Genomic DNA, 12,621 nt, shown 5'->3' with positions numbered 1-12,621 from the left:
CCATTCAACCTGGCCTTGGACGCCTCCAGGGATGGGGCAGCCACAGCTTCCCTGGGCAACCTGTGCCAGTGCCTCACCACTCTCATTGTGAAGAAATTCTTCCTTATGTCTAGTCTAAGTCTGCCCCTCTCCAGTTTATACCCATAACCCCTAGTCCTGCCACTCCAAGCCTTTGTAAACAGTCCCTCTGCAGCTTCCCTGTAGCCCCTTCAGGTACTGGAAGGTTGCTATAAGGTCTCCTCTGAGCCTTCTCTTCTCCAGGCTGAACAAGCCCAACTCTCTCAGCCTGTCCTCGTATGGGAGGTACTCTGGCCCTCTGACCATCTTTGTAGCCCTCCTCTGGACCCATTCCAACAGCTCCATATCCTTCTTATATTGAGGATTCCAGAACTGGACACAATATTCCAGATGAGGTCTCACAAGAGAGGAATAGAGGGGCAGAATCACCTCCCTCGGCCTGCTGGCCACGCTTCTTTTGATGCAGCCCAGGATACAGTTGGCCTTCTGGGCTGCAAGCGCACATTGCCGTCTCACGTTGAGCTTCTCATCAACCAGCACCTCCAACTTCTTCTCCTCAGGACTGCTCTCAATCACATCATTCCCCATCCTGTATTGAAATTGGGGATTGCCCTGACCCAGGTGTAGGACCTTGTACTTGGCTTTGTTGAACCTGGTGGTGTTCACGCAGACCCACTTCTCCAGCTAAGAAGCAGATATGCAGATCATGGACTGTCACAGGGAGCAGGGAGCTACTGCATAATTTTTCAAGCATTAGCATCTTTTTCTGAATCCTATGGCTTTGTCAAAAGCAATTTCCTGTATTGCTGTTGGAGTGAGGCATACAAGATACCAGCCTAGCAGCTACAGAAGAATGAGGATATTTGAAAAAGAATAGGCTTTCTATTTACCCTAAGTGACGGATATTGGCTGAAATGTGAAAAGAAATGGGGGGAGGGGAAGAAGTGGGATGGATTTTGCTGTATCTTTTTTTTATTATTATTTCTATTCTTTCTACACTTTCTCCTTGTCTATTTATCTATTCTGAACAAAGTATGTAAGTCTGTAAGTCTAATTTTTTAAAGCTTTTTCTATTGTCACTACTATTCTTGCAGCCTCAGTGTTTACAGTATCTTCTTCTCCCAAGTGACAAGCGATAAGACAAGAGGGAATGGCCTCAAGTTGCACCAGGGGAGATTCAGATTAGGTATTAGGAAACATTTCTTCACAAAAGGTTCTCAGGCGCTGGTAGAGGCTTCCCAGGGAGTTGTTGAGTCCCCATCCCTGGAGGTATTTAAAAGACGGGCAGATGAGATGCTCAGGGATATGGTTTAGTAGTGTATAGTACAGTTGGACTCGATGATCTCAAAGGTCTTTTCCAGCCGGTGATTCTATGATTTTTTGCATGCAAGATTCACTGTACTGGTTCAGACGAAGGGTGCGTCCGGAAAAGTATCGAGTTCCCTAGATTCATGACACCCAGCTTTGGAAACTTGAGTTTTGTGTCTAGATTCAGCTGGAGTCAATAAGAGAGAGTTTGGTGACACAACACATGGATTGTGTTAGAGCTCACAGATGGCAAGCAGGGCTGATCTGAGGGCTGCTTTTAAGATGTGGTGAATGACCCTCTGTCTCCCTCCACATAGAGAGAGGTAGGCACCTAAAATTAAGAGAGATTAACCCAGGCCCCAGTCGTACCCATGAGGATGCTGAACAGAAGTTACAAGAACTACAAACCTTAGAGCAACCTTTTCCAAGCTGTACCCTCTCAGCTTCCTCCTGTCGAGGATCTGGAATTTGAGACACTGTATTTAATGTTGCTAATTCCTCCATGACTTTCTCTAGTCTCTTAACTCCTGTACACCTTTGGCTGCCCCACCAGCTGCTACTGGTGGGTTTTATACTTCAGTAGTGCAGAAAAGGGCACTTCCTTTTGTTTCGTTGTGCTCTCGGATGAGCTCCCTCCTACTTTCCCATGCTGTGCTATTGGCTCCTTGTGTCTGCTTTTCTGCCTGCCAAGCAGGATTCCAGCAGTGGAAGAAGTTTTATTGCCTTTAGGCAAAGTCAGCTTTTGTGTAGTAGGCAAGGTCAAACATGAGCTATGAGCTAAATGCCTTGTTCTGTGTTTTGAGGGACAGACTTCAACACCTCTAGCTGTATTTTTTTGTCCTTCGCCTACCAGTCGTGCTCTCCTGGCAAAGGGAGAACAAGAGGGGTTTCAACCTTTCACTACCTCCATGCAAACAATTGCCTGGCCAGGGCTGGGCAGAGAGCTGCCACTCACATAAGAGCAGGCAGGACCCAGGCTCCAATGGGAAACCACTGCGAGGGAAGATTCCATGTCAGATTTTCCCAACATGTTGCTGTTTGTATTCAAACTGCTGTGGGTTTGTTGTTTTTTTTCAAAGTACTTCACTTTTGAGTGGTGAATTTAATTTGGTCCTCATCATCTGTGGGTTTGGGAGAGATCTGGTGAGCATCAACACATACGAATGCCTGTCCTTTCCTTCATCTCCTAGGATTTTAGATAATGGGCTGTGTGCAATGTAAGGATAAAGAAGCAACAAAACTGACTGATGAGAGGGATGGCAGCTTAACTCAAAGCTCAGGCTACCGCTATGGGACAGATCCCACTCCGCAGCACTATCCTAGCTTTGGTGTGACTTCAATTCCAAACTACAACAACTTCCACGCCACAGGAGGCCAAGGACTGACTGTGTTTGGTGGAGTCAATTCCTCCTCTCATACAGGGACACTGCGTACAAGAGGAGGAACAGGTGAGTTCTAAAGTCTGCTTTCAGTGCTCTGAGTGAGTATCTGTCACATGACTACAGCAGGGGCACAACTGTCTCGTGCTGCTTTGGGGAAGAGTTATTTCATGAAATAGTGCAAAGAATTGAAGTAGGGGTGGAGCAGGGCTTTCAGCCCTTCCTTTCCTCAACTTGCAGGTGCTGACACATTCGGGCTTTGAGAAATTATGTATCTGTGCCCCGTTTGGCTGACTGCCTACCTCATCCCTCTGCCAGGGAATGAAAAGAGTGGTCTGAGCCACCTCAAGTAGGTTAACAGGAAATACTTTGTGTGGTGGTGTCTAAACCCTTTCTTCACGTTCCCTTTGCCCACCTAGGATCCAACATTTGTGTGTGGTACCAAACCAAGAGCACCGATGAGTTTACAGAGTGAAGGAGGTGGTGTGCTGTCATGCCCCAATCCACGAGCTACACACTCGTGTTCGGGGCCTTTTTTCAAACTGCAGAGTTGAAAGAAGGTGGTTCGATTATCCGTGAGGCAACGTGGAGGCTGACAAGGTCACTCCCAGGGTGAAGACAAAAGCAAAATTTAGTCTGGTTTCAACCAAAATAAACAGACCAAAAAACTTGGGTTGCGCAGCTGAGTTATGGAGGTACAACTGCATAACTGCCATAAGTTGCAGAAAACAGATTGCAGTCTTGTCAGATTGCAATCTGAGCCCTGATCACAGCCAAGGTCACTCGGGTTTGATCCAACACACACCGATACCAGTCAAGAAAACACAGTAGGATAAATGAGAGAGAGAGAGAGGGGGGTGGAAAAGGAGAGAGAGAAGGGAAAAGGAAGGAGTCACCACTGCAATTGGTAGCCACAGGTCCTCAGGAACACATGGTCGGTCTTTCTGGCAGCAGCTCCAGCAGCAGCTTTTTCCAGGATGCATGGTCCAGGCTGGTCTGATTGGAGTCATGGACACGCACACCACGTGGCTCCTTGCAAGTTCTTTTATACGGCCAGTCTGTGCCCCATCAGCATATGAGGAGTGGTCTTGCCACGTGTGTGCAGAAGCTCCTTCAGAGGGTTTTTTTCTTCCTTCATGAGGGTACGGCCAGGGCAGTCAGGTGGGGGTGGAGGGGAGGGGGCGGCACCTGCTGCTCCACACCCCCTCCCCAGCTCAGAACCCTGAGCTCAGCCAGGCAAGTGGGAGGGGAGCGCTCACCACTGCGCTTCCACCCCCCTATTCATTGCCATCACAACAAACAAGGCCCTCAGATAGAAATAGGCAGCCCTCAGACAGTACAAATGTTGAAGCAGTTAAAGTCCATTTTTACATCTGCCCTGGCTTCATAAAAAGCACAGGGATTACCTACCTACCAAAAGGTGGACACTTCGGTTTATTTTGCTCCTCAGCAACCAGAATAGTTTACATGGTTCAGCCACCTGATCTCCTGAAGCTCCTTTCCCTCCTGCTTTTTGTGATGGAGTATAACTCACGTGTCGTCTTCTTTAGGTGTAACTCTTTTTGTGGCACTATATGACTATGAAGCAAGAACAGAAGATGACTTGAGTTTTCACAAAGGAGAAAAATTTCAAATACTCAACAGCTCGTAAGTTTTGGGCTTGGGAAGATGCTTTTTAATATTTTTAAACTTACAGTATTGACAGTTATATTTGTCTGCTTATGTTATTGGTGACATCTAATGTTGGATATTCAAGATGTGTAGGGGGGTTACTCAGTGCTTACTTGTCTTTGCATTTTGTGGGGTTTGCAAAGTGCTTTGTTATTGAAAACCTTCAACCCCATGCAGCTCGGAAGTTCCATTAAGTGAGAAAGCACCATTGGGCGATGGCATTTGGCACGAAAACCACACTTCCATCTTGGAAATCATCAACTTAAAATTAATTTTATTAACTGCCCATAGAAAAAAAAATCCCTTAACAATTTAAAAATAACTTCTAAAACTTACTGTGCTACTGACCTATATCTGAACATCTTGCAATTCTTGGCTAAGAATATAAAGTTGAAGGCTCCATGTTATGCTCAGTATTGCTGTCACATAAAAATGGGTTAGCAACCCAGTCGGTAACTTTCTAGGGACTTTTTGATATTGCTCTCATCTTTTTTTTCTTACGCTGTGTGACAGGGAAGCAAATACATCCCTGATGCAACTCCTGGTAATTTTAATAGAACAACTCGAGGGTTGGGGTTGGCTTAATATGCATTAGAGTAAAGAAAAGGAAAAATCAGGTAATTCTGTGGAATATTTCATGAAGCTGTGAAGCTGAAGATCTTTGATGTAGATGAAAGCACAGAAACTTCAGTTACGTCTTGTAGAAGGAGCAGCAGTTTCAAAACCTCTCTGCTTCTAAATTAGCAGCTGGAAAAAATCCTTTTTTTAAACTATCATCCATTTTTGTTCACATTGCCTGCTGCTTTCCTAACCTTGTACAAGTGAAGCTGTAATAAAAAGAAACAAGAAGAAATTCCACATACTATAAATTCTTTATATGTGCCAGGTGATGAAATCAGGGGATGCTGACCAGAGTAGTCCTACTTTGAGTTGGTGGGACAGAGAGATCCCCCACATCTGGGTAGTTGCAGCACGTGCATTTTGATGCAGGCAACTCCTGACTGGAGGAAGGTTTTCTAAGAGGAAAAAAGAAAGCATCCACTGATTTTCTTGTAGAATTAAATAGGCTCAGTTCCCATGATAGTCAGCTCTGTCTGATTATGTAGTGGACCTAACCTCTCTCCGGGAGTACTGTCAGCCAAGGCTGGGAATCTCCAGAAAACAGCTTTTCCGTGAGAATGCTTCCTCTCTTCACTTCAAATTAGAAGTGATATGAAAGAAGCCCATTTTTTTAACAGTCTGCCAATGCTGCTTGCAGCCATAAAGCATATCTGTGCACTAAACAAGCTTGTCTGGAATTTTTGGAGAGAGTTGGATTTTTTTTAACTCTCAGCAGTTCAAAACAGTAATACCTAAAGGGCCGCACAGAGGGTTATCTCTGCCATTTGAAGTCAGAAATTATAGCAAGGAAAGAGGTACCTGCAAGGGTTGTTCAGAGCAGAGCCTGACTTTGGGGGCTCAGAAACACTCTGCTGTTCCCTGCATCCCCCATACCGCTCCTGCACATCCTGCCTACCCTCATGGACTGCCCTTCTCCTTCCTCGTCTGGAGGTCTAAATCAAAAGCTGTGAAAAATACCATCATTCCTCCTCCTTTCTGGCAGTGCTTTCAGAGATTTAAGCTAATTGGAGGGGAGGGAAGATTTAGATTAGACCTTATGTGAAGGTCTAATCAGCTTCACATAATTCAGCTCTGTGGAGAAGAACTTGGGGTGCTGGTTGATGAGAAGCTCAACATGAGACGGCAGTGTGCACTCGCAGCCCAGACGGCCAACCATATCCTGGGCTGCATCAAAAGAAGCGTGGCTAGCAGGGCGAGGGAGGTGATTCTGCCTCTCTATTCCTCTCTTGTGAGACCTCATCTGGAGTATTGTGTCCAGTTCTGGAATCCTCAACATAAGAAGGATGTGGAGCTGTTGGAAGGGGTCCAGAGGAGGGCTACAAGGATAATCAGATAATCAGCAAAAGCTCTGAGGAGACCTTATAGCGACCTTCCAGTACCTGAAGGGGCTACAGGAAAGCTGAGGAGGGACTGTTTACAAAGGCTTGTAGTGATAGGACGAGGTGCAATGGGTATAAACTGGAGAGGAGCATATTTAGACTAGACATTAGGAGTAATTTCTTCACAATGAGGGTAGTGAGGCACTGGCAGAGGTTGCCCAGGGAAGTTGTGGCTGCCCCATCCCTGGAGGTGTTCAAGGCCAGGCTGGATGGAGCTCTGAGCAGCCTGGTCTGGTGGGAGGTGTCCCTGCCCATCATGGGGGAGTGGGGTGGAACTAGATGATCTTGAAGGTCCCTTCCAACCCAAACTATTCTATGATTCTATGTCAAAGTAGAGGTTTTTGACCTGATCTACAGCACTGATTTTTCCCTCCCTAGGTATGATAGAATGCCTCCATCTAGTGGTGTCTCTGTATATTAAAGAGAAGAAATGTAGTGCTACAGTTCCTTAACTGCAGTATGGAATAGTCTCTCAGAAATGTTTCACAGCAACACGTGGGGGGACAGTTAGCACTTCAGCTGATAAATTTGGGACATAAGCAGATAGGGCCATTTGCCTGACACACTGATGCACACAAGGTTTATTAAAATAGTGACAGCTGCCAGCCTCTAGAAGGCTGCTTGTTCTTCACTATTTTGAACTGTAGAATTGGAAACATCTCCTTTTTGACTCATCACAGCTGTTCTGTAGTTGTTTTCCATGGAGTTTGTACTCCTTAAAAATGTTACAGGACAGGGAATTGAAAATTTAAAGAAAGAGCTCACTTGAAACAAACTTTCCTGCCAATAACAGTTTAGACAACATGTTTTCTGTAAATGCTTGCTTACAGAAGAAGCTGAATTCTCTGGCAACACTTGATAATTCTGTTTTATTACAGAGAAGGGAACTGAGAAAGAGTTTCCAGTCCAGAAACAGAAAGGAGAACGATGATTAGTAGCAGTAGGAGTTAAACAGCAGTGAATCTGGTTCTGAAAATGAAATGCAATCTGCTAAATCCCAGATCATTGGATACTATAAAAAGCTGAGAACTAAACTCCTCTTAAGGCCATGTTCTGCAGCAATACACATTGTCTGAAGGGCAGTACTAGGTGCCACTGTGTGCACCAGCGTACAACAAAAATTGATGCTAATCCTGTGGAAGCTGCCATTAGATGGTCCTGCATGGACCTCTCCGTATTTAAATGCTGTAGAAGAATGGGGTTTGTAAGTGTTTGAAAATGCAGCTAAGTCTTTTACTATTTCAGATACCTACTTGAGGTGACCAAGACAGGGAATCCAGACAATGAAGTGAGATCCTTAAGGGCTATGTAAAGCCCCATGTTGATAGACGGCTTCTTGACACCTTTGGGTTTCAGATCAATTATCCATATAGAGGTTTAAAATCAGCAGTGAATGTGACAGTGTTCTGTTTGGCAGCTTTTCTACAAGCTCTCTCAGGGATCTGTGTTAGAATAATATGATGGAGACAGTTTTCAGTATTCTAGTCCAAATCCAGCCCTCACCAAACCTGATTTCCCTGGGTTGTTATGCCTATTGATGCCATTAGGCTGTTTGGGAGGCTGCACTACTGATCACCACTGAAATAATAATAGGTGTAAAAAAATACGGACATTATTTGGGCTTAGATATAAACGGCACTCACCAAAGCATATCAGTGATGAAAAGGTGAGTTGCTGTGGATTCTTACACCGTGCAGCTGTGGGTGCTGTTAGCAAAGTCTAATCATTGTCTTTACAGCCGTGTCTCACTCTCATTTCTCCTCACCTCTGTTTCTGCAGGGAAGGAGACTGGTGGGAGGCCCGATCCTTGACGACAGGCGAAACTGGTTACATTCCTAGTAATTATGTGGCTCCGGTCGATTCCATCCAAGCAGAGGAGTATGTTTGCTTTTCATTGTAAAGACCCGTTAGTGCTGTACTTGAAGGAGGTTTGAGGAGTTTGGTTTAATTGACTGCAGCAATTTTTCAAGTGACTTACATTATTTTTCAGTACGGGGTGGGGGATGATGTGATTGAGAGCAGCCCTGCGGAGAAGGACTTGGAGGTGCTGGTTGATGAGAAGCTCAATATGAGCTGGCAATGTGCGCTCACAGCCCAGAAGGCCAACTGTATCCTGGGCTGCATCAAAAGAAGCATGGCCAGCAGGGCGAGGGAGGCAATTCTGCCCCTCTATTCCTCTCTTGTGAGACCTCATCTGGAGTATTGTTTCCAGTTCTGGAATCCTCAACATAAGGATATGGAACTGTTGGAATGGGTCCAGAGGAGGGCTACAAAGATGGTCAGAGGGCTGGAGCACCTCCCATACGAGGACAGGCTGAGAGAGTTGGAGAAGAGAAGGCTCCAAGGAAACCTTATAACAACCTTCCAGTACCTGAAGGGGCTACAGGAAAGCTGCAGAGGGACTGTTCACAAAGGCTTGGAGTGGCAGGACTAGGGGTAATGGGTATAAACTGGAGAGGGGCAGACTTAGACTAGACATAAGGAAGAATTTCTTCACAATGAGAGTGGTGAGGCACTGGCACAGGTTGCCCAGGGAAGCTGTGGCTGCCCCATCCCTGGAGGTGTCCAAGGCCAGGTTGTATGGGGCCTTGGGCAGCCTGGTCTAGCAGGATGTGTCCCTGCCCATGGCAGGGGGTTTGGAACTGGATGGGCTTTAATGTCCTTTCAGACCCAAACTATTCTATGATTCTATGATTTGGTAACAAATTCTATGATTGGTAACAAAAAGGAGCACAAGCTCAGTGCTTGTGAAAAAAAAGGAAGAAAACCTAAAGGAGCATAGGTTTGCTATCTTTATTGAAGCATCAACAAAGGTGCCCTTGCGTTTCCTGAACCAGCTTGTAAAAATATTTGGAGTAGCTCTGTGCGGACTGTTTTATTAAAGAGGCCCCGTTGTATCAACAAACACCTCCTACCAACAGGTAGGATGCCTACAACACGTAGAGCAGGAAGCGTAATGAGGACACAGCCCCGTGAAAAATGGAGTGCTAGGTGTATCCATATTATTTCCATCATAAAAGATACACTGGAGGAGCTGCTATAGCTGAGCTGGTACTGCTGGGTCTGGACTTCAGGTTGGACTCAGTTAATCGCAAAACCAGAAAAAGAAATGAAAAGAAATTGCTACAGGAAGAAAAAAGGTACGGGAACACAGTAAAGTGGTTGCATCTGGTCCTTCTACTGAGGTTTTATAGCTGTGCTGCAACAAAAATACTGAATACTAATACATCACTAAGCAAGTCAAATATGCAGTTTAAAGTAACGTCTGTAAAAATACAGCTCTTCAGCAGCAACATGTTTTTCTGCCCTTTTCCTTGTCTATTCCTTCCCCCTGCCAAGCCTGGCTCTCTGTCAAAGCCTGGCCTTTGTCGTAAGACACCAAACAAGTATTCTCAGCATGTACTGATTGTAGGCTTTAATGCAAAGTGCTACTGCACAACACATACAGCCTCCACTACACACTTTGTCTCATTAGCTTGCCACTGCTGTAAAAGAGACGCAGTATGATAAAATTAGTTGAACATACTTGAAGTATCCACAGTTTCTGCAGATAATCCTCCGTGTCTGAGCTCTGTGGCATGACCTCATAATTCTATGTAACATTCATCTTCCCGTTTCTGATGTTTCCCTAAGGTGGTACTTCGGCAAACTTGGCCGAAAAGATGCCGAGAGACAGCTGTTGTCATTTGGAAACCCCAGAGGTACCTTCCTGATCCGGGAAAGTGAAACCACCAAAGGTAGGCTTGGCCAAAGCTATTCTGACTACAATTGAGAAGGTGTATGAGAAAACCTGTGCTAAGTCTGTGAAGCACTATTTGCAGTGGTATGAAGGTAGACCTAAGTCTGGACTTCTGTAAAGCCTTTGACATGCCCCCCCCCCCAACATCCTTCTCTCTAAATTGGAGAGAGATGCATTTGATGGGTGAATGGTTCAGTGGATAAGGAACTGGTTGGATGTTCATATTCAAAGAGTGGTGGTCAATGGCTCTAAGTCCAGATGGAGATCTGTGACAAGTGGTGTCCCTCTGGGGTCTGTACTGGGACCAGTGCTGTTTAATATCTTCATCAATGATATTGACAGCAAGATCGAGTGCACCTTCAGCAAGTTTGCAGATGACACCAAGCTGAGTGGTGCAGTTGCCACACCGGAAGGACGGGGTCTCGTGCAGAGGGACCTGGACAGGATAGAGAAGTGGGCCTGTAAGAACCTCATTGCTCATGAACTTTATGTTCAACTTTATTGCTAATTGTAGAGACCTTATGGTCCTTAAGGAGGTTGTAGAGAGGCGAGTGCTGGCCTCTTCTCCCAAGTGACAGGTGATAGGACAAGGGGTAATGGCCTCAAGCTGGGCCAGAGGAGGTTCTGGCTTGATATCAGGAAAAAAAATTTCACGGAAAGGGTCATTGGGCACTGGCAGAGGCTGCCCAGGGAGGGGATTGAGTCACCATCCCTGGAGGTATTTAAAAGATGGGTAGACGAGGTGGTCAGGGACATGGTTTAGTAGCAGATAGGAATGGTTGGACTCGATAATCCAAAAGGCCTTTTCCAACCTGGTGATTCTAAGATTCATGAGGCTCTTCTTCAGCGTTTTGCTCTGCTGTCACCCTCAGCACATCACATGTCTCTCTCACTGCGTGTGTGCAGGCTATGACTGTTGCAATGGAACTGGGTGGCCGCGGGGCTATAAGGAACAGACCTGTCCGTGTCTCTCGGACACAACACGCTGGCCCCGGGAGAACCGGCACCGGAGCCCGCATCGAGTGTTGCCGCTGCCGGGTGGTCAGCTGCAGTGGGGCTGGGCGGGCGCTGCCCCTGTGTAGTATGGACTGGCAGAGCCCCCAGTACCCCAATGCCTGCCGGGCACCCACCGGGAGGGCATGCCAGCCACGCTGCCCTCCGCGAGGACCTAGCAGGAGGCAGCATGAGCCGGTGACCGCTTCAGCAGCTCCAAGAAACTGGCCAGGCCTCATGTGCAGGTCCAGCCGGCTCACTGAGTGCTGGGCATCACCAGCCCGGGGCACTGAGAACTGCTGCTTCTGAACAAGCAGAATCATAGAGTCATAGAATAGTTTGGGTTGGAAGGGACCTTAAAGATCATTCAATTCCAATCCCCCTGCCATGGGCAGGGACACCTCCCACTAGATCAGGCTGCCCAAGGCCCCATACAACCTGGCCTTGAGCACCTCCAGGGATGGGGCAGCCACAGCTTCCCTGGCAACCTGTGCCAGTGCCTCACCACCCTCGTCATGAAGAAATTTCTCCTTATGTCTAATGTAAATCTGCCCCTCTCCAGTTTATACCCATTGCCCCTCGTCCTACCACTACAAGCCTTTGTGAACAGTCCCTCTCCAGCTTGCTAGAGACTTCTTGCCTGGGAGATGTCCGATAAGATTTTAGGGGAGAGGGAGGTACTGGTTTTTATTTTGGGAAGATTACGGGATTTTTCAGCCTTTCCCCTTTGAAATCCTGGATCCCAGGGCACTCAGTTCAGCCGGGGGGTTTCTTGCTTCTCCTGTGGCTCAGCGTGGTTTTTTTGCCAGCCCACTTTCCAGCCCCGAGCGGGTCCACTCTTTATAGCCCCATGGCTGCTGTTTTGAGGGGCCGCTTTCTACCCAATTCCATTGCAACAGTAGTAGCCTCCACATACATGGTGAGAGAGACAATGGGACATGCTGAGGGTGACAGCAGAGCACCCTGCCTGTGTATGGCTTGCATTGCAGTTGCCATGGGGTGAGCATGGCATGGCTTGTGCTTGGGTTGTTCTCTGCTTTGAAAACTCACTGTTAAGACCTGGGATGGCCAGACATCTGGTGTTGGGGGGGGGGAGGTGTATAGCTGTTTTCAATTCATGGATTAACAGTGAAAAAGCTTCAAAATATTTGTAATGAACACATTAATAAAGTTTTAACTCTATCCATTCTGGTGAAGTCAGGTGGAAGGATGTGTTCTCCTCCTTCCCTCTAAAAATACTGGAGGAGTTCCAGTTTTCTTGATGGGTTCTATCTTTGCTTTACATTTTGTTCGTGAGTCCTGTCAACATCTTCTTCAAAGCTTCACGTGTATGAAAAGTTCTCTTTAACACATACAACTATTCAGGAGGAAACCTGCAACTAAATGAAAACAAACCTGGCTATTTCTCAATTAATCAGCAGTCCAAAACAGTATCTGTGGGAAGCATAATTCACTAGAATTTATTCCATGTAAGTTCTGAAGTCCAATGACAGTTCACGTAATTAAAGCACTG

The 12,621-nt window shown here is 46.4% G+C and overlaps 1 protein-coding gene across 1 annotated transcript in view; it reads left to right on the top strand.

Annotated features, from left to right (window-relative positions):
• The window catches only part of FYN (FYN proto-oncogene, Src family tyrosine kinase), a 140,021-nt gene that overhangs the window by 97,909 nt on the left and 29,491 nt on the right, over window positions 1-12,621 (top strand). The window contains exons 4-7 of the mRNA XM_054062538.1: window positions 2,517-2,774; window positions 4,256-4,352; window positions 8,156-8,254; window positions 10,010-10,113. Coding sequence (XP_053918513.1) covers window positions 2,528-2,774; window positions 4,256-4,352; window positions 8,156-8,254; window positions 10,010-10,113 — 547 coding nt within the window. The 5' untranslated portion in view covers window positions 2,517-2,527. The remainder of the gene's footprint in view (window positions 1-2,516; window positions 2,775-4,255; window positions 4,353-8,155; window positions 8,255-10,009; window positions 10,114-12,621) is intronic.

This window comes from Cuculus canorus, chromosome 3 (assembly GCF_017976375.1).
Source record: "Cuculus canorus isolate bCucCan1 chromosome 3, bCucCan1.pri, whole genome shotgun sequence".
Taxonomy (NCBI): domain Eukaryota; kingdom Metazoa; phylum Chordata; class Aves; order Cuculiformes; family Cuculidae; genus Cuculus; species Cuculus canorus.
This window is presented reverse-complemented; position numbering and strand designations above follow the sequence as displayed.